At 40.7% G+C, this 27,632-nt stretch overlaps 1 protein-coding gene across 2 annotated transcripts in view; it reads left to right on the top strand.

The window, feature by feature from the left end:
- The window catches only part of ZC3H12C (zinc finger CCCH-type containing 12C), a 45,421-nt gene extending 19,920 nt beyond the window's left edge, over window positions 1–25,501 (top strand). Inside the window, exons 2-6 of one of the 2 annotated variants that reach the window (XM_035116643.2) lie at window positions 9,835–10,598; window positions 19,219–19,358; window positions 20,462–20,696; window positions 21,837–21,943; window positions 22,582–25,501. In XM_035116643.2, the coding sequence (XP_034972534.2) occupies window positions 9,907–10,598; window positions 19,219–19,358; window positions 20,462–20,696; window positions 21,837–21,943; window positions 22,582–23,978 (2,571 nt within the window). In that variant the 5' untranslated portion in view covers window positions 9,835–9,906 and the 3' untranslated portion in view covers window positions 23,979–25,501. Of the gene's footprint in view, window positions 1–8,857; window positions 10,599–19,218; window positions 19,359–20,461; window positions 20,697–21,836; window positions 21,944–22,581 lie in introns of those variants that run through there. The other variant, XM_035116644.2, reaches the window with a different exon arrangement.
- Window positions 25,502–27,632: the final 2,131 nt, after the last annotated feature.

The following is a 27,632-nucleotide window of genomic DNA, read 5'->3' as shown; positions in this document are numbered from 1 at the left end:
TAATGAGAGTCACTGTATGGCAATAATAATAATAATAATAATAATAATAATAATAATAATAATAATAATAATAATTTATTATTTATACCCCGCCCATCTGGCCGGGTTCCCCCAGCCACTCTGGGCGGCAACAGTGGGTTAGGTCACTGGTCTTCAGCCTTGATCCAAAGTGGGTCTCCAAATTCATGTTTGGGTTAAGAGTGGGTCCTGGGTCTGAAAAAATTGAAGTCTACTGCTCTAGGCAGACAATTGGTCTGCAAAGCTGCTGTTACTAGCCAGTCATTTCTGCTTCTCATAAGGTAAATTTGCTTGGGGTAGGATTGGCAGGAAGGCAGAGGGTAAAATCTCCTGGGGCTTTGTCTCTTGGCTTTTAAAGAGCTCTTAAAATCTCCTGAGTTGCTGTTTGTTTGTCTGTCTGTCTGTCTGTCTGTCTGGGAAGTAATGCTTATTAGAAGGTAAATCAAGGGGAGCTCATCACTAGAATAATCTTAACTTGTGAACTATGGATATTCAGGGATAGATTGTTTTAGAATGAAGCAGTTGGAATCCTGTAACTGAAGTGCTTTTAGAACCACCACCACTCCAGTAGTTATTAGAGTTGCATGACAAACATTTCCAGTAACTTAAATCAAGCATAAATAAATAAATCTATATTTTATTTTTGTAAAAGGTACATAATCTCTGCAAAATGCTGTTTACAAGAGTCCTGCGGCATCTTAAAGATGTATATATTTATTGTCACATTAAGATGCAATGGTCTAGAGCCCAATCTGTAAGAAGCAGATATGCACACGTGTGGAATAATAGTAAAAGGAATGATTTCTGTACATGATTAACTTTGTATTCAGTGTATACAATACTGTTAGGCTAGCCTCCTGAACAAGGATGAATGTGTGTACATATATTTCATGGAGTCTTTAAGTATTCTCCCAGGGGTAGTTTATATATATATATAATGCAATCTATTTTTATTTTATTTGTTTAAGTATACTCCCAGAGGTCTTTGCAGTTGACAAGATTTATTCATTATATTTATGTCAAGCCTTTCCTTCAAGGAGCTCAAGGTGGTTCTCCCCCCCCCCCATTTTATCTTCACAACAACCCTGTAAGGTAGGTTAGACAGGGAGATGGTGACGGAGCCAAGGTCACCAGTGTGATTCAGGGCTGAGCAGGGATTTGAACCTACTCCCGCAGGTCCTAGTTTGACATTCTAACCACTATGATTGTCTGTCAGCCTTTTCATCACTCCAAAGTAAGCAGTTCATCAATTTTAAGTTATTTAAAATACTTCTTCCCTCCCTCCCCTTGAATATAATTCTCAGGGTGGTTTTCAAAAATTTAAACACCACAAAATATATGCACAAGAATAACAATGGCCCAGATTCAACTGACCCAGCGCACTAGCAGAGGGCAGTGTAAGAACTCCTGCTAGCACAATAGGGCCCCTCCCCGCCGCTGCCAAGTACCCACAGCTCCCTCAAATTCATAGAATTGGACGGGAACCCGGGAGTCATCTAGTCCAACCCCCTGCAATGCAGGGATCTCAGTTAAAGCACCCATGACAGATGGCCACCCAACCTCTGCTTAAAAACTTCCAAGAAAGGAGCGTCCACAACCTCCCGAAGGAGACTGTTCCACTGTTGAACAGCTCTCACTGTCAGAAAGTTCTTCCTGGTGTTTAATCGGAATCTGCTTTCTTGTAACTTGAATCCATTTGTTCAAGTCCAAGAGAAAACAAGTATGCTCCATCCTCCGTGTGACAGCCCTTCCGTTTTTGAAGATGACTGTCATCTCTTCTCAGTCTCCTCTTTTCCAGGCTAAACATACCCAGCTCCTTCATCTGTTCCTTGTAAGGCTTGGTTTCCAGACCCTTGATCATCTTGGTTGCCCTCCTCTGCACACGTTACAGCTTGTCAATATCCTTCTTAAATTGTGGTACCCAGAACTGGACAAGGTATTTCAGGTGTGGTCTGACCATAGCTGCCAAGTCTCCTGTTTTTCGCGGGAAACCCCCGTATTTTAAACTGTTTCCCGCTGGCATGTCCGGACATGCGTAGAAGCGACTACTGGTGCCGCGCTACCCATGTATGGGCACCAGAAATTGGGCGGCCCCGGCACCGGAAGTTGCTTCTACGCATGTCCAGACATGCGTAGAAGCGACTTCTGGTGCCGCGCTGCTGCTGATCCCGCATTTTTCAGCGGGAGACTTGGCAGCTATGGGTCTGACCAAGGCAGAATAGAGCGGTACTATTACTTTCCTTTACCTGGACACAATGCTTCTGTTGATGCAGCCTAGAATAGCATTAGCCCTTTTGGTTACTGTATCACACTGTTGAATCATGTTAAGCTTGTTGTCTACTAAGGCTCCCTAGATCCTTTTCACATGTACTATTGGCAATCCAGGTGGCCCCCATCTTAAATTTGTACGTCTGGTTCTTCCTTCCTTAGTGCCTTACATTTGTACCTACTGAAATAAATTTTGTTAGTTTTGGCCCAGTTCTCCAATCTCTTAAGGTTATCTTGAATCCTGATTCTGTCTTCTTTGGCATTGGCAACCCTCCCTGTTTGGTGCCATCAGCAAATTTGATGAGCATCCTCTCAATTCCTCCATCCAAGTCTTTTGTAAAGAAGTTGAACAACAATGAGTCCAGGAAAGAACCCTGTGATACCCCTAAGAAGCAGAAATGCTTACAGTAATGGAACCAGCAAAAGACCGTGACGTTGAATTCCTCTCAATAACTGGATATACTGCATTTTCTCAGGTGCAAAACACATTTCCTTTAGTTTCTAAGAGCACTGTTGAACTGTTCTGTTGTTCACTCACTACACACATGGAGAAGTGAGCAGGCCTTTGAAAAGCAACTAGAAAGAACTACACCAGAACAGTGATTCTGCTAGGACTAAAAGTTTTTGCAACTAGGTAAGACAGACTGGGATCCCTCATTTCACCTACAGATGTTTTTAATACGCTTAACATTATCCAATACCAGTAACTGAGGTAGTCTAAATACCACAGCAGGGACTGATTAGCTTTTTCAGATCACTGCCTTTATTTGCTGTTTGCAAAGAAGCTTAATCCAGTGCTGGCGACCAGGCTTCCTGCTGTGGTTTGAGGTAGTATTCTCTTATTCTTTGTATCCATAGTGGCAGAAATTAGAGGGGGGGGACTCCTGTTCCTGATTGAAAACCACAAAATAGTCAATGACAGTCTCAGGATCTGGGCGATTTTCTTTTCCTGGATCATTTAAAATATATTGGTTAGTTGGTTAGTTGTGGATTTGTTCACTGCCACCACTACTACCAGAGAAAGTACATACAGCAGTGCCTACAGAAATGGATTTTGAAGTTTAAGATCTATAACTGTGAAGAAATGGAAGAATTGCATATATTACATTGCATTGTATATGCAATAATTCATATTTTGAATTTTGAATTTTTTATGATTCAACATTTAGCTGATTTTAATGAACCGGACCTCACAGTAAAAAAATTCGTTTGTCATTGCCCTTGTCATTCACACTTTCTGAATGTCGAAAAGCGAGTAGGCAGTCACATCAAAACAGCATGTTGAATTTTGACTGTTAATTCTCTTACAGGTGTAAAGGATTTTAACCAATGGTGCCCTTCCATTTATGAAAGGCATTTCTGTCATCAAAGGCTGCGGGGGTAATTTTTGAAAATTCCCACTTCTCCTCGCAGCCCCCTGTGAAACCTCTCCGTCTTCTCCAGAAGGTTTGGGGACCCACAAGGGATGGTGTATGGGGGAGGGGGAATAAGCAAAAAAAAAATGCCTCTGTCCTCCATCCACTGTCTGAAGCCTCCACTGGATCAAATTGGAGGGGACACTGTTGGATAAAACCTATTGAACTTTATGAAACTCGCTGTAGTATTATCTCCCCCTCCTCAAATGTTTCTTGCTTTATTTCCACACGCTGTTAGAAATTCTCCAACAAAGAGACTGCAAAAAGTGGCGCTTGATTTTCACTTTTGCCAGCTCCTGGTTCCATTGCTACTCGGATGCACCTAGCCTCATGCACGTTGCAGTTATGTAGGTTTTTCAAGAAACCACACAAACAAATATTTTGGGAATCAAACACTTCGGGGAGTAATTCCGCACATAAATACTCTGAGTGCTTTTCCCACTGCCTGTTTGATTTTACTTTTACTTTTACTCTTCTTTTTTAACCTGGAGAAGAATGCGGGTACAATTGTGCCGCTGTTCTGGGTACTGTTGCGCCTCTCCCCCCCCCCCGCCCCCCCGCCCCGCAATAAAAGCGAAATGTCCTTTATGATCGGCGTGGGCTGTGTTTTTTGTTTTGAGCTCTTCTAGTCGAACCTTGCAACTTTTACTATATAAAAAATAATTCCCTTTCTTTGTTTTGCGAATTAGAAACAATGAGGAAAAGCTGAAGTCTGCCAAGGCCAGGTGTTTCTTGTTGGCAGCCTGCTCCCTAATGACTCTGGCTCTCATACAGCAGCTGCCTGCTAGTCTCTTTTGTATGGCCTATTGTTGCTGCACACCCCTCGTTAATACACATGCTGCCCGGGGCAGGCCCTGAGAATGACATCAACTTGCTTCTCTTAGAAACCTACAAACCTGATGCAGGGTGGGGAGGCTTTTCCTTGCATCTGCCTGGCCAACTAATTGTCAGCCTTTCCTGGCCTCCGATTGGTTGCTGTTCTGCTCGGTAATAGGTTAAGCAAAGACATTGCTATTCCATCTGGTCAACCATTCATTGTTCTGCTCGCCTGCCTGGAAGTTTGCAGCTGAAATCGGGTTAAGGAGTTGCTTCTGGACCTGCTGCAAAAAAGCATTGCCCGCCTCAATATCTCTGTACTTTCCAGTTAACGTAAGTATTTGGACTTGCCTTTGCCAGGGATTAAACGCTTTTACTCCTTTTGACCCATCAGCATGTTCCTAAATAAAAGAAGCACAATATGTGTAAGGGATTTTTTTGGGGGGTGGGAGCTGTAAAAGTGGCAATCCCCCCTCAAAAAAATTGCATTTCAAAAATGTGCTATTTTAAATCTCATTCATTCAAAGTGAAGAAATGTAAGAGAAATAAGAGTGAAACATTACCAGAAGCTTGTACGTAGCTAATGGACAATTTAAAAAAATATCATTACAAGTGAATTTGATTATTTTTAGTAGCATTTGGCTGACTTGATAAACGTTATCCTTGGTAAAAATGAGCAGCTGGAAGAACACCAGTTACCTGTGTTTAAAGGATGGTTTTGTGATAAATTAACCTCCATGTGACAACATAAATTATTTTATGATCAAAGAATTCAGTCTAGCTTCATGAAGGTGCAGGGAGGATGTAGAGTATGTGTGTCGTTTGAGAGAGAGAGAGAGGAGATAGTGAACTTTTTCTGGTGGTTTTGATTTGCTGTTCACCCTTGTTTTATATTTTGGGCTCAGATACTAGGCTGAAGAACACTTTTAACACTTTAATCTTTGAGCCAATGCCAGAGTTCCTCTAAGGGTGGGGGTGGGGATATCTTCCTGGGAGGGGACACCTGAAAGGGTTAAAAAGAGGTTTGCATTTCTACCAAATGCCCTATTGTGTGAACATATGCATAAGTCTATTGAAAGTTTTCAGAAGATGGGCAGGCCACCAGTTGCTGGTCTCCTGCAGTTCCAGTAGACATCTGTTGCCCCAGAGCATTAACCAATCTGTTCAACGGGACATCCTTCCTTTGTTAGAGTGAGGGCTGTTGTCTGCATCACTCTCTGAAATACAATGGTAATTAAATACATAAAGTCCTGCAGCCGATATTTATTACATATTTATTATTTTGATTTGCATTGTTACAATGTCTTGGCTATTTTAATAATGCATAACCTTGAACGATCCCTTCTTTTCCCAGCAAAACATATAATTCAAAATATACTAATATTCTCAGCGTTGTTGATTAGTGGGAACATTTTCTACTGAAAAGCAATAGAAAGGCCAGGCAGTTATGACACCTATTTCCATGAACTAACTTGATGTTGTTACTTTCCAACATACTGACTAGCACTTGCCTTTCTTGGCTCAAGAGGCAAAAATTTAAATAAAACCTGATAACTGGGCTTAAATTTTAAGTAATCATTTTAGTGCACATCCCTGTGAATTCAAGTCAGGATTTCAGTTTATCCCAATAAGGCCATTTTCAAGATGTGACTGGACAAGTGCTCCCCTGCTTTTCAGTATATGGGCAATTGACCCCACTGCATTCATTTGTAACTTAAGGTTTCATTGGAAGTAATGTACATATATATCATATAATGCATCAGAAGTTGTTTCCAAAGACTAACATCTTACGGAGGTGCAGCTGCAAATTTCTTGTGTAAAGTTACAGCTGCTGATTTCTTGGAAGAGAAAATACACAGCTGTGGAACAGAGATGTACCAGTGGGAGTGCTATTTGGGAAATAGAAGTCATGGCATCATTAAGTTTTATTTGCAGTAGACTCTCAATAGATAACTACCTTAAGGCTGTAATACTTGGCACTTCCTAGTAAATCCCGTTGAAATCAGTGGAGCATACTTCTTGAGTAAACATGTGCAGGCTTCTGCTGCACAAAAAGGGGTTGTTCTTAATGTCAATTAGATTGCATTTCTTTTTGTGTTGGTTTGTTAGCTGTTAATCAGTACATATCTCCTCAAAAAAATGTTCCGAGTACAAGCATGTTGTCCATTACATTTCCTTAGTTCTGTTGTCAAATGTGTTACTAGTATGCCTTTGAGGTATATTAAACATACAGTTGCACGTCAATTATAAAAAGCCCTCTTTGTAATGCCTGGCTGGAGATAGATCACTTGTGTGCAATGGCTGATTTTGTAAATGCCACGCACTTTTTCTCATTTAGTAGCCATTTCACATTCTCTTAGAAGGTTTCCAAATGCTGAAAACTCCAGCGAAAGTTTATTTCTAAAACAGGCTTCCTTTTCTGGTCCACATCTCTTAACTAACTTTACTCTGGATCAGATGAAAAATGCTTACACCTTAAATGGGTTTCAATGGAAACCAATGGTAGTTGCTTCCAGGTGATGTTATTTTCAGTGCCCAGGAAGCATTTCACAGCGCATGGGTTTGGCAAGTGAGCCATTATCTCAGTGTATTACTATTGCGATACATGAGCCAACGTAAACTTTTTCAGCCAATCTTAAAAGTGTTGCCCATTAAATATACTTCCTCCAGTCAGAGCAGATTGCAGGGTTTATGGAACAATGATGTCGGAGCTTCCAGATTGGTTTGGCAGCTGCATTGTTCTCCGAGGGTATACCAGACGCACTTAAGTCCCCGTCTTTTTTTTGTAGGCTTTGTTCAAACCAAATTATTCTTGCACTCTGCTAGCATTCATGATGGCTTGTTAAAGGAGTGCATCCTAGCAACGAAAGGCTGGTTGCTAAGCAACATAGCTTTCCATAGGTTTTTCTTGTTTAAGATACTTTTTGGTGGTAGTTTTATGAAGGCCGCCAAAGTGTGGGTTTTGAACTGTATTCTTTCATTAGGATACTGTTGTGATTTGTTAGTGGCAATGGGGCTACGAGTGAATTGCAGCAGTAAATCACAACGTTGTTCAGCTCTGCTTCCTGAATTCACCATGTATTTGTACTGCAGCACTGTCTGAATGAACCTGGAGATCGTTATTTTTATAAAGTCAAGCCTGTTAGGGCTTCTTAAAATTGATATCCTCTTAACAGGTATTACTGCAGTTGTGCATCCATTAAACAAAATTAAGAATTCCAAGAAAATGAAGACAACTTATTTTTGTAAGACCAAAACAGATTGGACAGTAAAAATGCTTTTGTCTTTTTAAATGAGTAACTACATATTTAGGATGGAAAGCTGCTTTATTAACTACCATGATGCAACTTTTAGAACTAATTTTTAAAAGCTGGTGAGAAGCATCTATGAAGGACTTTGAGAGGAGAGGGGACAAAGAAATATTGGGAGTAAAAATGAATTCTGAGTCCTTTGGGGACAGAAATGTATGGTGGTTTAAAAATTACTGCTACCCATCCAGAGTTTTCAGAAGATGGGCTATACTTTAAAAATATGTCATCCTTTGGAACTCATTTTTAGACAGCAATTTTCTAACATTGTGTTATGAGAATAAATATATATATTTCTTCTCTATTATTGGCCTCAATCCACAGGCTGTTTTATGTAAAGATTTCCTGTGCCAAACAGATGGTAGGTACTATCAAGCATGGAAGTGTTAGTCACCTGTTGAGGAGAGAGGGAGTTCCTGGAATAAGTGCTGTTGCGCTCTCTCTCTCTCTCTCTCTCTCTCTCTCTCTCTATATATATATATATATATATATACATTGCACATATCCAGTAGCTCTGGTTACAAGGATTTTCTTAACACAGCACATGGGACTTCATCTGCAAGAGTAGTCACCAAGCCCAAACTTCATTTGCACTTACTGCCATTTCTGGATTGGGACAGCTGTCTTTGAAGCATTTCTTCTTTTATCTAAATGTTCAGCCTCATGAATGGCATTATACTTTTAAACAGGGTCCATTTTAAAGCAATCAGTGTGCATAGATGCTTGTGCATTCAAACACCCCACCCGTTGTATCAGGTGGGATGGGCACACGGTATATTGATGTGTGCAGTCCTGTTCCATCTTGTGTACAGAGTTGAAGCCTTTTGTCGACTACTTGCTAAAATAAATGAAGATTTCACAGCAGCTGTTGGAGTTGCAGCCTTCTTAACCACTGGTTTAGCTTTATTCCCAAATATTCCCTGCTTGAAGTGCTGTAGGTTTAAACTTCCTGGTGTGTTTAAATAATCAAATGTTGACTTACTGCGGAAGGCAGTATTTTTCTGACAGTGGCAATTGTTCTGCTTTTATATTAGAATTCTTACTTAAAAATAATTTTTTTATATAAAAAATACAGGTAAAATGTCTTGTTTCCTTGCTTTGTGGCTTGAGACATCTGGAATTTTGTGAACACTAGGCATCCTTGATCTTTCACCCGTAGTTTTTGCCTGCTCTAGTGCCTCTTATTTTCACCTGCACCTAGTCTAGATCTTGTCGGTTAATATAGCATGAATGCTCGAAATAGCTTCAACACTCCATAAAAACTAAGAGCAAATAATTGATCAACATCTTGGGTTTTGTTCCTAAGAATCTTGGCGGGACACTGGAAATTGGTTTAATTCGCATCCATATCAGAAGGTTTATAGAAAATGCTAAATAGAAAAAATGGGTGAGGCGGATTCCAAGCTTGTTTATATATCAGAGTGACATGGTATGTCAGAGTTCCTAAGCTGAATGGTAGTAAACATGCCAATTGAATGTCACATATTTGCAGTCCTGTAATGGCAATTAAAACTGCGTGGCAGGAATTGATATGACTTGATAACAATTCAGACAAGCTCTGAAAATTCATATTTGCCAATAAATATGTATTTGGACGTTTATGCTGCACTATAATGAAACGTTTAGTAAATTCTGTCTCACTGGTAATATGTTGTAAGGATTTTGAGTCCTCTTGATTTAAAGCACATTATGATTGAGCTGTTTCATTGTTGAAACAAAAGAGCTTTATTGACTTGGGGCCTTGACATCTGCTTGAAAACCTTTACAAGGGTCAAAGGCCAGCATTAGTTTGGCCAAACTCATTTTGGAACCTTGACCATTTGATATTTGCCCATGGTACAAGTATGTATTGGATCTTTCACAGAGCTGAGTTCCAAATACATCTCACCGGGAGGTGATTAAAAGAGAGTAATTTGAATCTCCCTTTAGGAAGGCAAAAATCTAAATTTTAAGACAAGTTCCAAATGGAAAGAAAATCCCTAGTTCTAACGTTATTATTTCTTCCTTAGGAATACAGGATACTTTATATCCCGGAATACAGGAAAATCAACAAAGTGGAGTCAAGTACATGCAGCAGCTTCATGGGCTTGAAGGATCACTTGAGACATGACCTTGGCCACCTCTATGAGGACAGCACTGAGACTCAAATAAGTGCCATTGCACCTTGGTCAATGGTAGAGAAACCAACCATGGATAAAGTTAACTCTAGAAAGGAGGATGCTAACAAGGAGACTTCTGAAGAAACTGGAAGCTCCAGTTGTGATTCTGAGGAGAGCACAAATTCTGATAATGAATTGGAACGACCAGCTATAATTGGACCAGAATCATGCTTCTTACCTAAGACTCACAGGCCACTGTGCAGGTCTCCTTGCTTAGAACCGCATATATTAAAGCGCAATGAAATATTGCAAGACCTTAAGCTGGAGGAAGCTCAGATAGGGTCTAAAGAACTTAAGAAACCTCCTGACGTGGTGAAAGAGTATCAAACCAAACTGGAGTTTGCACTTAAGTTAGGTTATTCTGAGGAACAGGTTCAACTTGTCCTGAATAAGCTTGGTACTGATGCTTTAATCAATGATATATTGGGAGAACTTGTCAAACTTGGAAATAAAACTGAGACGGATCAGAGTGTGAGTAACATTAACACTAGCCTAATGCGAGAAGCATCTTCTGTCGAGTCTCAGAGATCTGACTCCCCGCTTCCGGAAGATGTGCCAGTGGATGGTGATAACCTCAGACCTATAGTTATTGATGGCAGCAATGTGGCAATGAGGTATGTTACAGTGGAATGATATGTTACAGTAGAATGATAGCTGTTGTGTTTTGGGGTTTGGGTTGTACCAGGTGAGCATATTACTACCCTTCTGTTACTCGTGATGTTACATGATCAGGGATAACCAATGTGATGCTTTCCAAATGGTGTTGGATTACAGTTCCCCTCATCCCAGACGATCAGCCATGCTAACTGGAGTTGATGGGAGTTGGTGCTCTGACAAACGCGGGTCCCTTCTTCCAGCTCTTGATTCTAACATCTGCACTGCTTTGGCTACCCTATAGTCGCCTTTGAGTGAACTTATCCTTCCAGGGGTCCTTTACCATTTTTTTACTTTTATCAATAGGTAGAGTATAACCCACTCAAAATAGTTCCCCCATCAAGTAAGAAGCAAACAGAATAGTAAGCAAACATTTACATTTCTAAATCACAATATTCACCATTACTTCATGAACGAGCTACAACCTGTTAAAAAGAGTTTAAAATTCCAACGATAAAACTTGCTGAAAAATATGAGAGGTTATTGAGTCCATCAACTTCAGTGTCATGGTACAAACAAAAGCTTGGTGCAAAGTATACTATTAGCAGTGCACAGGAGACTTCCTCAGACATTCAGACTATACACATGTTCTGTAGAAGAGAAAAATAAAAATGTCATTACTATTATCACACAAGATTAGTCACAGATTTCCAAAAACACAACAGTAGCAATAAAATTCAATCCTATACACATTTAGAAAAAAAACCCGTACCTCCTGAACTACCAAGGGCTTCTAAAACATTCACAAGACTTAGACTGCAATCATTTTCTCACTTACCTGGGAACAGGCCCCATTTAATTCAGCACAACCTACTTCTGAGTGGACATGTATAGAGTTGCACTGTGAAAAATGCCTAAATTGTTAATGGCTGGAGATAAATACCGCTTGAGAAAGCATAAGGAGAGCTATATTTCACAATAGAGAGTAGGCATTCTCTCTGAGATGGTTATTTTGAAACCCCCTTGTGTTGGAAAGACGTACATGTTTAACCAGAGAGCTTGCTTTCCCTTTCCATGGGAAAGTGTATTCAGAACTGAGGAAGAGATTCCCTTGGTTTCAACACTAGAACTCTTGGGCATTCAATGAAGCTGACTGTTGGACAACTCAAGACAGATAAAATGATGTACTTCTTTCACAGTGCACATTAAGCTATGAACTTGCTCCCAATTCGAATGCTTTAAAAGAGGAGTAGGCAGATTCCAAAAGGACAGTGCTATCAGCTATCAACATTTACTAGCCACGATGGCTATGTTCTGCCTCCACCGTCAGAGGCAATATGCCTCTTAATACAAGTTTGGAAATTGCAGTTGGGTGTAAGGCCGTTTCACTCATGTCCAGTTTGCAGACTTCCCACAGGCATCTGGTTGGACACTCTGAGAACAGGATGCTGAGCAAGATGGGCCATTTGCTTGATTCAGCAGACTTCTCTCACGTTCCATGTGGGGTTTTCTGTATTTTAACCGTGAGAGCAGAAATTTAATAGAATGAAAACTGAACTAAGATTCTTTGCGTGCACAAGATTATCCAAAGTAATGGCAGATATTCAGTAACGCTAACAGTACTGCAAGGGAGACTACAGAAGGGAAAATGTACATGCGCACGTATAAATATTGAGCTAACCATGTTGGCTCAACAAAGCTGCTTATATCACTCTTGGGATGTGCAAAACAGAATGTGAAATGTCAGGAAATATGATGATAGGGTGATAGATGAATATAGCAGATCCAATTTATACATCACAAAAGTGTCCCAGTCTGTTTTTATGACATACAGGTGAAACTCAGAAAATTGGAATGTCGAAAAGTGCATTTATTTCAGTAATGCAACTTAAAGGGTGAAACCACTATATGAGATAGATGCATGACATGCAAAGCAAGATATGTCAAGCTTTTATTTGTTGTAATTGTAATTATTTGTCGTTGGGCGGGTCAGTTAAAAATGGAATGTAATTAATGAAATGTAATAGTGATGTTTATTTTTGTTTAATTTTGTATTATTGTAACTATTTGTTACTGTGGAATTTCCAAAAGAAAGCATTTGTAAAAATTAAAAGAAAAAGAAAAAAAATAATAAGTTGCATTACTGAAATAAATGCACTTTTCGACGATATTCTAATTTTCCGAGTTTCACCTGTAATGTAATCAAAGTATTATATTATATTAGACTGTACTGAACTAATCACTTGTGACTGTTTCCATATTCTTCTTGGATGTTATTTGGCGTTTAAAAGCTCAGCAGAGGTGAGCTTGGTGCAGAGTTCCTGCAGGAAGAGCATGCTTGACAATCAAACTGAGATTCTGAGTGGGTAAAATGGGAAAGCTACGTTTATTACTGGCAAATATGTGGTTGATAGGAAGCATCCCCAGTTCCTTCTAACTAAGGTGGAGATGGCTTGAGCCATGCTTGCTCTTGTAGCTCAGATGAAGAGACATTTGAGAGTGTCTTCTGTCGCGAGGGAGGCACGAAGGAATAGAGGCAGTGAGATCAGGTCAGCAGGTGCAAGTGAAGGAACATCAAGAGCACAAGGAGGACAGCTTAGGAAACTTGGAGATTTCTCCATCTACCCTTTGCTGTGGTCTAAACCACAGGGCTTGCCGATCAGAAGGTCAGTGGTTCAGATCCCCGCGACGGGGTGAGCTCCTGTTGCTCGGTCCCTGCTCCTGTAGTTCAAAACCACATCAAAGTGCAAGCAAAGTGCAAGTCCGACGGGAAGGTAAACGGCGTTTCCGTGCACTGTTCTGGTTCGCCAGAAGCAGCTTAGTCATGCTGGCCACATGACCTGGAAGCTGTCTGTGGACAAACGTTGGCTCACTTGGCCAGTAAAGCGAGATGAGTGCCGCAACCCCAGAGTCGTCCGTGACTGGACTTAACAGTCGGGGGTCCCTTTACCTTTTACCCTTCCCAAGCAGGTATATTGGCCTAGAGCACTTCTCATAGTAATTTTGTCCCATAATACACTGGTAGATTTAGACATTATGCCAAAGCGTATAGTGTTTTAGAATCCAAACGTTCAGACATCAACTCCTAGTTTCATATATGTCATTCCCCCCCCCCAACCCCTGTGGTGCTTAATTCAGTTTTCTTCACCCTGTAGCATGGCAGCCTTGACTATGCACAGTTCCCTAAGGAATTCCAGGATCTGGTAGATGAAGCAGAATGTTAATTGACACTCTTTCTGATAAGCTACGTGTAACTAGAAAACTTTCCTCCCCTCCTCCCACCACCAGATTGATCTAGCCTGCCTCTTATTTTATTGCAACGACTCAAAGAACCACTAATGAAATATTGGATGGCATCCACTGGTGGATTTGCCCAGATGGAAAGTGTTGTGACAAGTTGGGGCACCCAGTTTTCACCACTCCCCCCTACCTGCTGTAACTTTCCACTGTGACCCACCCGTTATGTTCTGGAGTATTCTCCAACTTGGTCCTTTTCAGATGCCTGGATTACAATCTCCTTTATCTGATGATCAGCCATACTGGAGCCAAGACTGCTGGAAGTTGTGTAAGCTAAAACATCTGAGGGCAGCATGTTGAGAAAAGCTGTTTGGCATTCTACCGCCCCCGCTGCCCCGAACAGCCTGTAGAGGGGGGCTTAACTAGTTGAGGAGAATTGGCAAAAATTGGGTACTCCAACATGCAGAACCACTACCGAATATAACCCAATATCTTTTATCTGCTAAAAGGACAATTTTATGTGAATTGAATGTAATTATATAGTTGACATTTAGCTGGAATACTGAAGCTGATACAACCAAATTATTTTTTTTAGTAAGCCCTAGAGTAAGGATAAAGAACTGATCTTAAAATCCTAGTGAAGGTAATTGCAGACTCCCCACTGCCTTTAATGGAATCAGGCTTTCGTTGAGCTGACCTTATAGCTGCCTTCGGAGTACTGAACCATGCTAAGCTTGTTTTTAAAAGTACATCCAATTATGTCAAGTGACATGTTCCCATTTCCAAGAAGCTGCTGGTGGCTAAAGTAATCGACTTTTACATCCCCATGGCATTTGTTTTCCTAGCTCAGGATACAGAAAAGTGCCTTTTGTTCCCATTGCTGCCAAAAGAATACCTCCCACACCAGCCCAAATAATCGTGACTTTGCCATAACATCTCATAGGTAAAAGTCATGGGGGAAACACAGTTATAAAATCAGTGGCAATATATTTCAGAGCTAAGCTGCCTCGCATTTCAGGTATACTTTCTCTTTACAGCAGCAAATGACTGCCACTTAATTGCATGAATTCAAAGTAATTGTGCATTTTGCTGGATACAAAGAACGAGCGTGACTCATCACTGATGTGATTTTTGCAAGAGCCTTGACTTCAGTTCCAGCTCTAAGCCAGCAAGGCTTTACAGCAGTGATTCTCAAACTTTTCTCTCTGAGCCATGCTTCATAATGTGATCGTGGGGCATCCAGAAAGTATCCCCACGTTGTTGTTGTTGTTGTTTAGTCGTTTAGTCGTGTCCGACTCTTTGTGACCCCATGGACCAGAGCACGCCAGGCACTCCTGTCTTGCACTGCCTCCCGCAGTTTGGTCAGACTCATGTTCGTAGTTTCGAGAACACTGTCCAACCATCTCGTCCTCTGTCGTCCCCTTCTCCTAGTGCCCTCAATCTTTCCCAACATCAGGGTCTTTTCCAGGGAGTCTTCTCTTCTCTTCTCATGAGGTGGCCAAAGTATTGGAGCCTCAGCTTCACAATCTGTCCTTCCAGTGAGCACACAGGGCTGGTTTCCTTCAGAATGGATAGGTTTGATCTTCTTGCAGTCCATGGGACTCTCAAGAGTCTCCTCCAGCACCATAATTCAAAAGCATCCATTCTTCTGCGATCAGCCTTCTTTATGGTCCAGCTCTCACTTCCATACATCACTACCGGGAAAACCAGTAAGTATAAAACCATGAATATTCATTCCAAAAATAAAATTATAAGCCTCTTACATGTGTCCCTTAAGTATGCATACAAACTTACTGTAAATGAGAGGCGTGAGCTTGCTTTTGCTGGGTAATCTCATTTATATTGGGTCTAATTTGAGACAAACAAACCCACCTCATCAACACAAAGGAGCCTTTCTCTTTCCTGGTCTTTCATATTTGTCAGAGTTGAAAATCCTTGTTCACAACAATATGGCGTGGATAACTGTAGAAGAAAAGTCAAGATATTATTCAGCACTCTGTTTGCAAGAAGATTCTGGATCACAGCTAGGATTGTCCTCAATATCGCTTGATGCTTTTGCTCTCATTTTGAAAAGTCTGCAAATAAATAAATAAAACATGTTGGTACTATACTATACTATACTACACTACACTGAAATATTCATATATATTTGATTGTCCTTGAATCTTCCTGCCACACCAGTGTGGCTCCCCATGTCCTTAGAGAACCACTGTTTTACCGTCATAATAATGTATCCATCAGATTAGTTTATGTGCTTTATGAAAGCTTGAACTAGAATTGGGTTTTTTTAAAGGAAACGTAGGACCAGAACTCACTATGCAGCCTTTACAGGAATAGTGCATTTCTTTCAAAGTGTGTGGGTTTGTTTTGGGTTATCCCCCATGTTTTCTGGAGGAATGGTTTTGGTTCCATAGGTGTTACTCACAATGAAGCATTTTAAAGAAGGGTTTAGAATTAATTGGGGTGGTAGTTGACATAAGTTTTACCCAGAGTAAACCCATTGAAATTAATGAACATGACTAAGTTAGGTCCATTAATTTCAATGGGTGTATCCTGAGTAAAGTGGAATAACACTTTATAATCACCATATAAATCAAATCAGCACCTTAAAACCTGAACCAACTATAAAACCCGAAAGAAAATGCACAGCAAAGTGAACATCCAAAAAATAGTGGATCTGAATAAAGTTTATTTATAATAAATTATTGGTGTTTGTCGGTGGGAATGGAGTAATTAGTAGGCTTCTCTGGTGTGCAAATGATATAGTTGCTTCATGTATTCCAGCATAGAACTATCTGATGATTCCTTGAAAATAAAACTTCCACTTCAAATGATTAAAAAGCCAGCTTGGTCCCTTATTATTTGGAGTTTGCCAAAGTCTTGCATAGCTGATCTTGATTGCTTGAACTCCTCCCAAATGAGAACTTTATGGTCAATATAAAGTAGAAATATATTGGCACATACTGGGATGAGCATAGACTACATTTTAGAACAGATCTTTCAGGATTTTAAGCTTTACCTTTCTAACTACTTTGGATGGGTACTTTAAAGTTAGCACACATCCCAGCTTTTTTCTGGTCCCATAATTTTAATGGGAAGTTTCCTTTTGAAGAGGCAGGGTAGCATGAATAACATTTGAGATATCCTGCTAGCAGTTATTAGGGATTGGTTTGCTGAGTTCTCTTTTCTGATACGTTGGTTGAAATGAATAAACTTGCAAAGGGAGTAAAACATCCCTGTTCTGTATACACTAAAGATATTTCCAAACTTAAAGCATGGTTGCTTTTGGGAATATATTGTTGGTGTTGTCTTGATAAATAATTTTTTATATACTTCTGACTTTTTCTAATGGTGTGTGGCTCTGCATCAAGGAACTCAGTCCCGCTGCTCTTCCCAACTTCAGAATTTGTATGCGAGGACTGGAAAGTGACTTCAACAGTTATGCATCAAGGAGAAAGTGCTAGTCAGAAAATACCAATATGAAATTCAACAGGGTGTTCCTGGATTAAGAAGCACTAAGATTTGACGATATGAAAGAGAGATAATTTAAACTGATGTGTCATTAAACTAGAAAGACGAAATTAACTGAAGTCTGAGTAAATACTTTGTAAGGGAACAAAGATCTTATGTCTTCTTCAGCGTGATCACTTGTAGCCAAGTAAGATTGTCTTCCATATACTGACTGAATGTTGTCTTAACAAGGAATTATGTGTATTACGTCCTGCTGTTTTTCCAAAACGCTCAAATCCATAAGAACCACTGTTCGCAAGGTTGCTGAGGGGGAAGCCACACTCTTCCTTGAGGGTGGTGAAAGATGGCAGCCGGGTCACGGAAAGACTCTTGTAAATATTTCATCCCTGGAAATGAGGGATTATCCTGTTGGGATATGAAACTGCCGCTGATTCTGGAAAAAGAGGCCACCAAGATGTTAGTATGCATTTATTTACTATTAATCACATTTCTACCCCACCTTTCCTCCAAGGAGCTCAAGGTGACACACCTTGTTCTTCTCCCTGTTTTTATCCTTGCATCAGCCCTATGAGGTAGGTCAGGCTGAGAGGCAGCAACTGGCCCAAGGTCACCCTATGAGCTTGATGGCTAAGCAAGGATTCAAACCCTGGTTTCACAGGTCCTAGTCCAGCACTAACCACTACACTGCACTGGCTCTCTTTCGTACTAGCAAGACATTTTTTCCCAAGGGAACAATATTCTCCCAAGTTTTCAATCGGGCAACCCATAACCCACTTATAAATAGCTCTAATATAGTTGTACCCCAGGTTTTATTAGGACAAACTTGCATAGTCGCCTGGAAGTATCCAAACCAGATTTTGTCCATATTGAAATATGTGACCATAGAGAACTATCCTTTTTAAAACCTTGGGGATTGCAGCTACACAGCACTTCTGCCCTATCTGTGAGAGTTGCCACATCACCTTGGTAATTGCAGGTCTTGGCTGCAGTTCACAAAAGCTGTGGATTTACTGTGAGGTAAATGTAACTTTGTGCAACACTCAGGTGTCATCTTTTTGGATTTGAATATTGAGGACATAAGATCAAAATAAATTTTATTGGATTCTAATAAACATAGTTTGTTCTGCAAGCATATGTATGTTCCTGGCTACTGCCAGACTCCCTGCTTTCTGTTTTAATTCCAAGTTGGTGCAGCTGTGTGTGAGAGGAACTCCCAAAGTCATGTGCACTGTCGTGTGTGTGTGTGTGTGTGTGGCTTGGTTTGCTCTCTTTTTGAGTTGTTACCAGTTGGTGTGAAGTAAGCTTCATGTTTCTGGTTTAACATGAGAGGTAAATGTGTCCCATTTTCAGATATTTGTGGGTAGTCGAGGTGATTTGTGCTCATGTGCTGACATTCAGAGCTTTAGTATCTGTTGTGTAAGTAGCATAGTCTCCATGGGGGAGACACATTTTTCAGGTACTTTGAAATGAAAAGGCCAGTTTTTATGGGTTAATATTGGCTGTGCAGTATGTACAGAGAGACCCACCTTATCCTTTAAGTATCCAGGAGGTCACTGCTTTCAGCAGGAGAGTCCTCCATGGCATCTTGGAGCAGGACCTGCATTGTGGCTGCCCCTGCTTTCTTCTAACAGATACAAAATGCGGCCACTGTTTATAGTTTCCAGAAGCAACTGGATACAATTTTGTTTCATCAGGCTCTTCCATCTGGATGTTCTATGCCTTGGGTGGTTATTTATACAGTTCTTAAACCTATTTTTAGCTGGTATTATTGTATGATTGCAAATCACCTTGGGACTTAAGCAGAAGGGGATTTGTAAATTAATTAAGCAAACGTAATAATCCAGTGTATTTGGTATATTCCATTCACATTCATATGGAAAAAGTGAAGGTTGTAATTCAGGAGTACAGTGATTTTGGGGGTGTTTATTTCAGCCATGGAAACAAAGAAGTATTCTCTTGTCGGGGGATCAAACTGGCAGTGGACTGGTTTTTGGAAAGAGGCCACAAAGATGTCACGGTGTTTGTACCAGCGTGGAGGAAAGAACAGTCCCGACCGGATGCTCTCATCACAGGTATACTTTGCTCTGCCTTCAACAGCTTGATTTGAAAAGGGTTGCTAGTCAACCAACTTTTACTCAGAGTAGACTATCCATTACTTTCAGTGAGTCTACTCTGAGTAAAAGTTGAGTACAACGCTATGGGACTCCAGAGTGCACAATATTTTGCATGGAATACACGTCAGGCTGTCCTCATACATTTTGCCATAGAGCAGTGAGTTATAATCCAATAACATCACTACATTGCTTCTGATCCTGTGATTTGCCTCCCTGCTAAAGTACTGCAAGACTAATAAATAAACATGTAAAGTGGCCAATGATTCATTCTCCTTATGGTTGTAACATATTGCTTGTACAGAGAAAAATTCATATGAATGAGTCTGTGCAGGGTTGTAGAAGCTCTCAAAAGCTGCTTGTTAATTATGTAAGGCCCTTGTATTGAAACCTTGTCCAAGTCCTTTTGAACATTTTTCAGAGTTAGGACATCTTATTTTAAGTTTGCTTCCAAAGTTTTTAATGAAAAGCCTTATATTCTAGTCCTAGGATTCTATTCTGTTTCTTGTATTTGAGTTTCATTAAATCATGATTATGAATCATAAATCATTGGAAAAGGGTATGCACATACTGTAATGCTAATAAATTTTAGACTCTTCCCTTTAACACTCAGTATACATGAGATGAGCATGCATTTTTCTGGGAAGATTGTATCATTGGGAGAGGGAAGATGCTGAAATCCTGATTTTGATGGACATTTGGTTTAAAAACATAGCTTGTGCTTAATTATATTTTAAATGGGAAACTTTTTTTCTATTCTTCCTTCTGTTAAGTATCTTTGAAATCAAGAACCCCTGTATAATATGTGTTACTAGAATTAACTTCAGTATTCCTTGCACCTAAGTGTAAGCATGACTGTAGATCCTGGCAAATGTAATTTATGCTTATATATTCTTTAATGTGTTGCTGAATATTAGTCATCTTCTTCCAGCAGAATCAGAAGTGCTTTTGTTTAAGTCAAGTCATTCTTCTCTGAACATCTGCTCTCTTGTAACAGAGCTCAGTTGTAGGCCGAATAAAGTACTGACCTCAGTGCTCTGCTTTCCCCCCTTTACTATTTGTAGACCAAGAAATCCTGCGTAAATTAGAGAAAGAGAAAATTTTGGTGTTCACCCCATCCCGCCGTGTTCAGGGGAGAAGGGTGGTGTGCTATGATGACCGGTTCATAGTAAAGTTGGCCTTTGAGTCGGATGGCATAATTGTGTCAAATGATAACTACAGGGATCTTGCAAATGAAAAGCCAGAATGGAAGAAGTTCATTGATGAACGGCTGCTGATGTATTCATTTGTCAATGACAAGTAAGTTGTAGGAGATTTTTATATATATATTTTAAAAAATCTCTTGCTGGAAAATAATTGGCTCCAGGACTTGGAGCATATACTGGATTTTATATATACACACCTGGTAACATTTCTGCACATGGATCTTGTGCTTCGGTGGTGGTCAGCTTTTTGCAATAATAAAAATGCAGCCTGCTCTCCTTTCATGCAGAGCATTTATGAGACCCCTGCCCCATTGAAAATCCTTGTAGCTACATGTAGAGTTGCAGCTCTAATGTAATCTTTCTTCACCTATTCCAAGACAAATCACTTCTTTACTGTGGAATGAGCAAGCGGTCTTTCAGTACATGAACCAAAGCAGCCTTCCCCCCCCCTGACAAATAGTTGCATGTGTGTATTCAACGAATATATGTTCAGAACAGACCCCTTGAAATTAATGAATGTAACTACACTAGGTCCATTAATTTCAATGGGTCTGCAGTGTAAAGGTTAGTTGTATGATTCTGTATGTTCGTAGCTGCTTCTAAAAACAAAGATAGGATCAATGTCTTAGAACACCCTTTGCCAACCTCGCCCTCCAGACCAAAAAATGTGGACTGCAGCAAAGGCTGTCTTGGAAAACAATTTCTCGAACTAATTAGACCTTTTATACTTCTGAGGCTTCATGAATGTAGATTGCTGTGACATTCGACTCAAGTACTGCTTCCTCAGTTTTAAAGATTTCTAAATAGTGCTGACTGGTTAAGTTTTAAGTAAACTGCTAACCTTGACATTTAGTTTGAAAAGTCTTATGCGTAGAGATCCACAAACTGGAACTGGAATATGTAATGCTATGACACCAGCAGCTAGAGTAGCCTGGCTTTCTGAATTAATTCAGTGAGGCTAGAGTTTCAGTCTTAAAACATAGTCTTAATCATGTCTACCCAGAAATAAGTCCTATTGAGTTCAGTGTGGCTTACTCCCGGGTAGATTGAGTTTAGTTTACAAGGCTGTTTTGTTTTCCAGAACAAAATATGGAATGCATCTGAAATAATCTGGGAATACTTAATATCCTATTTAGAAATAGAAAGTGGTATTTTTTTTAGATGTTAAGACCGAGAATGTGGGTTACTGAATGCCTTGTTCATTTAATTATTATATATGTATATATCTTGACAGATTTATGCCTCCTGATGACCCCCTTGGCCGCCATGGCCCAAGCCTGGATAATTTTCTGAGGAAGAAACCTATTGTACCAGAACATAAGAAGCAACCATGTCCATATGGTAAACATTTTTCCTTAACTAAACACTAATTATATTTTAAGAAGCAAGGCCTGATTGCTTGTCTGGGTCTGTGTGAAACGTGTCTTTGTAAAACGTTGCTGCAGAATTTTGTTACAACTTCCTTTCAGTAATAGGTTCTTGTCCCGTTGGCTTTGCTGAAAGACATTCCCAGAGTTGGAATGCATATTTCTGGAACTGTGGTTCACAAAACCATTGTGATCATGAGCATATAATGTTCCCCAGACATAAATTTAAATCCCTGCCTGATCAAGACAGTATGAGTTCCTCCTTTTGAAAATGAAAATAATAGTAGCCTGCAATATTGTGGCTACATATCAGAATAATAAACAGCAAACAGACCAGCATATGCTTTATTGTGCTGCTGCGAAATTGTGTACATGTGTGAATAAACACACACACACACACACACACTGTTCTCTGTTCAGCTGGTATTACTGATGCCACATCTTACCTAACTGCAGAACGTTTTAACTATCCTGAAAGCATCCTTGACCTGTGATTCAGTGTTATACAATTTTATTTTCAGCCCCTTTTGTCTTAATGCCTGGGTAAAATCTCATTATCTCTTTCTTTTCCTCCCCTTTGCTCGCTTAAATCTCGAAACGACAAATTTTCAGGGAAGAAATGCACTTATGGACACAAATGCAAATACTACCACCCAGAAAGAGGAAATCAGCCTCAGAGGTCAGTAGCGGACGAGCTTCGTGCCATGTCCAGGAGCACAGCTGCCAAAGCTGCTAGCGAAGGAGGTCTGGTGAAAAGCAACAGCGTCCCTTGCAGCACTAAGATAGATAGCACTTCGGATCTCAAGCGAGCCACTCCAAAGAGGCAGTCAGATCCTAGCATAAGGACTCAGGTCTACCAAGACTTGGAGGAAAAGCTTCCCACCAAAAACAAGTTGGAAACCAGGTCTGTACCTTCCCTAGTTAGTATACCGAACTCTGCTGCTGCAAAACCCCAAAGTACTGCACCTTTGAGCAATGGCCTTCCCTCCGGAGTTCATTTCTCACCTCAGGATCAAAGAGCGCAAGGGCCGTATCCTCCAGTGTTGATGGCAACCAAAAACCACGGAACGCCAATGCCTTACGAGCAGTATCCCAAATGTGACTCTCCTGTGGATGCCAGCTACTATTCTATGCTGAACGCATACTCGAACCTAAGCATCTCTGGCCCGCGAAGTCCCGAAAGGCGTTTCTCTCTGGACACAGATTACAGGATTAGCTCTGTAGCGTCCGACTGCAGCAGCGAAGGGAGCACGAGCTGTGGCAGTAATGATTCCTACATGGGCTACAGCGACCGGTCCTATGTGAGCTCTCCCGACCCCCAGCTCGAAGAGAACTTGAAGTGCCAGCATTTGCACCCCCACAGCCACCTGAACTCCCAGCCCTTCCTGCAGGGCTACCACGAGACGCTGAGCAGGGTGCAGAGCTACAGTCACGAAGAACCAAAGCACCACCACAAATCTCCGCTTCCCTACATGGCGGTCCACCTCCAGCATCCCACTGTCGGCGCTCGGTCCAGTTGCCCCAGTGACTACCCAGCTCCCCAGAGCTCGCCCCGCTCCAAGGGCATACATCTGGGGAGAGCCCTCGTGTCTACCCGAGTAGACAGCATATCTGACTCGCGTTTGTACGATAATTCCCCGCTAAGGCAACGGAAAAGGTACTCCGGCCAAGACGGGCTCAGCAGCTGGGACAGGCAAGGCTACGGGCTTGACGCGTACGGCTACCGCCAAACTTACTCCTTGCCCAGCAACCCCAGCCAGCCGTGTTACGAGCAGTTTGCCTTCCAAAGCTTGCCTGAGCAGCAGGAGCAGCCTTGGCGGATCCCTTACTGTGGGATCCCCCAGGACCCGCCGCGGTACCAGGATAACCGAGAGAAGGTCTACATCAACCTGTGCAACATTTTCCCTCCCGATCTTGTGAGAATTGTCATGAAAAGGAACCCTCACATGACGGACGCTCAGCAACTCGCTGCAGCCATTTTGGTGGAGAAATCTCAGCTCGGTTATTGAGGCCATGGCGATGGTGATGCATCTTTGCGGTGTCTTAATAGTTCCGTTTCAGCTGTAACGCTGAGGGAGGTTTGCTACAATAGCATGTGTGATCTCCTTCTCAGCAAGGAGGTTATATAGTAATCCATTTATGTGAAATAACTGTGCCATGGAATCTCTATGTGCAACCCCGTGCATTGGAAATGACAGGTTTTAATTTAAATTCTCACTTGGATTTTATTTTATTTTTAAAGGATATTTCATGACTGGATAAGAATCTTTCCAGTTTAATATATTATTATATCTGTGGTCTCTTAATACGTTTCTTTGGTGCATCCGGGGGGGGGGGTTATATGCAGCACTTTTTCTAACGTCGTTACGTGTTTATTAAATTAATGGGTGTTTTTGTCCTTCAAAGTGCAAAACAAGTTTTCTTAAAAACAAAAAGCTGCAGAAAACTAAAGAGGATTTTATGCACCCAGCAAATGGTTTTTTTTCGAGCCAAGCTTATTATGAACTTTTTAAAAATTGCAATTAAGTTATTTTATTGTGTGATCTTTTTGCTATAATCATTTTATTTATAGAAAACAAAGGTCTTTTACAGCACTGACTATTTTTTAAAACAATGTTTTGAGTTACCAGTTTTAACGTTGAAATGGGTAACAGTGTATTATTAGTACTTTATAGTATGGCACTTTTTGTTGGTTTTTGGTTTTAAGTGACATTATTTGTTTATCACTGTTAATTTTTGGTGCACGCAAAAGCAATCACTGATGGAGAAATCTGCCATGATTAATTTATTATGTAGGAAGGCAAAAGCCTTAGATGCAGATTTTGAAGATGTCGCGCTCATCCAACTCACATTGTCTAGAATTAGGCTACCAATATATCAGTTTAGGCAACTACCTTATCCACACTTTCATGAGTCATAAACTGAGATTTGTTTTTGTCGTGTCTCTTGCTCCTCTAATTAATGTGCAGGTATACTGGACAAAATGTGTTTTTTCATACCTGTTTTTAAATGAAACTAATTGTTCTCAATGCAAATTTTTTTTGTATATAAGATACTATGTATTTTTCATGCTATTTATCAAGGCTGGCCTGAGAAGCTTTTATGTTGTGTTGACGATATGCAACATTTTTTTATAAACTGCACTATAGTATAATATAGCATTGTATCTGAGAACAGTCCATCCTTTTTGTAAAATACTGTAGATGTTCTCAAAGTTAGTTAGTCTGGCCTGCTGTATTGTGCAGGCATGGCTCTTTCCGCAAACAACATAGATTTAGAAGCAGACAGAGCCGTCTCTTCTAGTGTTAGTAAGGAAGATTTCTGGTTTTTAAGTCGTGGGTTCTGCTAGCTCTTCTAAAATGTAATCTTGCATAGATAGAATAGTACTAGATCTTGCAGGCAGTAACTTATACATAGTGAGCGTAATCTTACACACTAGGATTCCCTGCAGAATCACCTAATGTGATGTTTTCCTAGTTTAGCCTTCAGCAACCTGGCTCCTTCCAGATGTTTTGTACTTCCAGCCCCAGCCACCACGGCCAAAACATCTGCAAGGCACCATATTTGCAAAGGCTGCTCTAGTTTATCATCTTATTGCTGATAAACCAGGTGCACAGCTGCAACTTGAAGACCCTGTAGAACCAGAAAGTTACCTTTTACTGTTGATACAAATTGTATCTTTAACTTTGATATTTTGATTTATAGATCTAACTTTAAAAAAAAAAAGGAAAAACCATGCACAAATGTGTAAAGATAATTTTAGACTTTGGGCAACATTTTATTCCTTATTTAAATGAGAAAAAAAACCCCAGTAGATTTCAAATCCTAAACAGTCATATAGGCAATTAGTTGGGTTCTTATTGTAAACAATATTCTCTTTCCCCCCACCCACCTATTTAAATATTCTTCTTCTTCTTCTTCTTCTTCTTCTTCTTCTTCTTCTTCTTCTTCTTCTTCTTCTTCTTCTTCTTCTTCTTCTTCTTCTTCTTCTCTTAAACCACGTTGAATGAGCTCATATATAAAAATAATAATGATAAAATGCTGCCTGAAAAGAATGTCCAAGCACCTTTTGAATAGGAAAACATTTTTTCACTACTCGTGCAACACCGTGTGTTGCGAGAAGTAGGATTTTGGTATACAGTAAATGCTCCTGCAAAGCATTGTGCTTATAGATGTATCCAATAATCTGAACCATGTTCAGCTACTTTAATTCAGGAACTGTTTTTCTACACAGCTTTCACTGTTGACTAGTGAGACAGGCTCTCGGTCCTGTCAATTCAGCTGCCCTCCTCTGGGTACTGTCTTAACACTCCCTCCATCTCCCCTTAGGGAGAACTTCTTGTCCTGTCTGTTTTCTTTTTTCTCGACTTCACTGTTTCTTGTCTATACGGAATGTATTTCAAATGGAGATCGTTGTACACTGCATACTTCTTCCTGCATAAGCCCTCCATTAAATGAATGTGGTTTGCATCAAAGCAAGTCTCGTTCATCCAGGTGGGCTTCCGGTGGACAGTTTCCACATGCAATTTGTGTTGTGAATTGGCTTTTGACAAAACCATCACTAAAGCAGCTATGGGGATAACGACCCTCCATAGCTAGCGAGACCGGGAGATAATGGCGTCCAGCAGACTTCCCTGCGCTTGCTCTGCTGGCCCCCCTTTCTTCTGGGCTCCCGGTAGAGCAGAGTATCTTCGCAGAATTCCTGCACAGCAGGAGGAATAAGGCGCGGAAACGTACTTCTTCTAGTCTAAGAAGCGTTTATTAACAAAGCAGAAAATAACTCATAGACAAGGCATTGTGCTTCTCCGTTCGTGGCAGAAACTAAACCAATACAGTTCACAAACAGACATTGAACATAGACACTCCCCAGTTTCACAGGATGCACTTCCGCAGAGCGGTTAACACTATAAGCACTGGTTTACACCACATCACCCCCCTCTCATCCTGTACTACTGGGGGAATAGTAAGTGTATACACAACTTACCCCAAAACCAACCCTTCACAGAACTCCCCATGCCTTTGGAAGCTCAAAGGTTTAGTGAACCCATCTGCAAGGTTATTCTGGCTTGGACAGTATTGCAGCTTGACCAAGCCTGATGGAACATCCTGACACACATTTCAGAAACGAATGTCCAAATGTTTGATTATGGGCTTAAACTGGCCAGACTCTGCCAACGTCAGACAGGGTCCTCCCAAACAGTGATGGGCAAACAACAATTGGACCAAACACCTGTAGTACTCTAATTCCCAGTACAACTCAGACAACGCACTGAATTCAGCTTCTGTAGAGGAAAGTGCAATGAGACTTTGCTTTCTAGACCTCCAACCAATTATTGAGATTCTCCTAATTTTACAACCAAACCTGACACAGATTTCTTGTCCTCTAAATTGGCCCAGTCGCTGTCCGTCCAGCATGCGAGCAGAGGCTCACCCTCTGAGGACAACTTGAGACAGAAATCCTTGGTGTCCTGCAAATACCTCAACACTCTCTTAATGCCATTCCAGGCATGCACTCTAAGCTTGGTAGCTTCTCTGCTGAGCAAGTTTACAGCAAAAGCTATATTTGGTCTGCTCCATTGGGAGAGATACAACAGACTAACAGACTCCCTAGAGCGGACTGAAAGACATTGGGACTCTCGAAATCAGCCTTGCCCCTACCTGGC

Source organism: Zootoca vivipara, chromosome 4, assembly GCF_963506605.1.
Source record: "Zootoca vivipara chromosome 4, rZooViv1.1, whole genome shotgun sequence".
In the NCBI taxonomy this organism is placed as follows: domain Eukaryota; kingdom Metazoa; phylum Chordata; class Lepidosauria; order Squamata; family Lacertidae; genus Zootoca; species Zootoca vivipara.
This window is presented reverse-complemented; position numbering and strand designations above follow the sequence as displayed.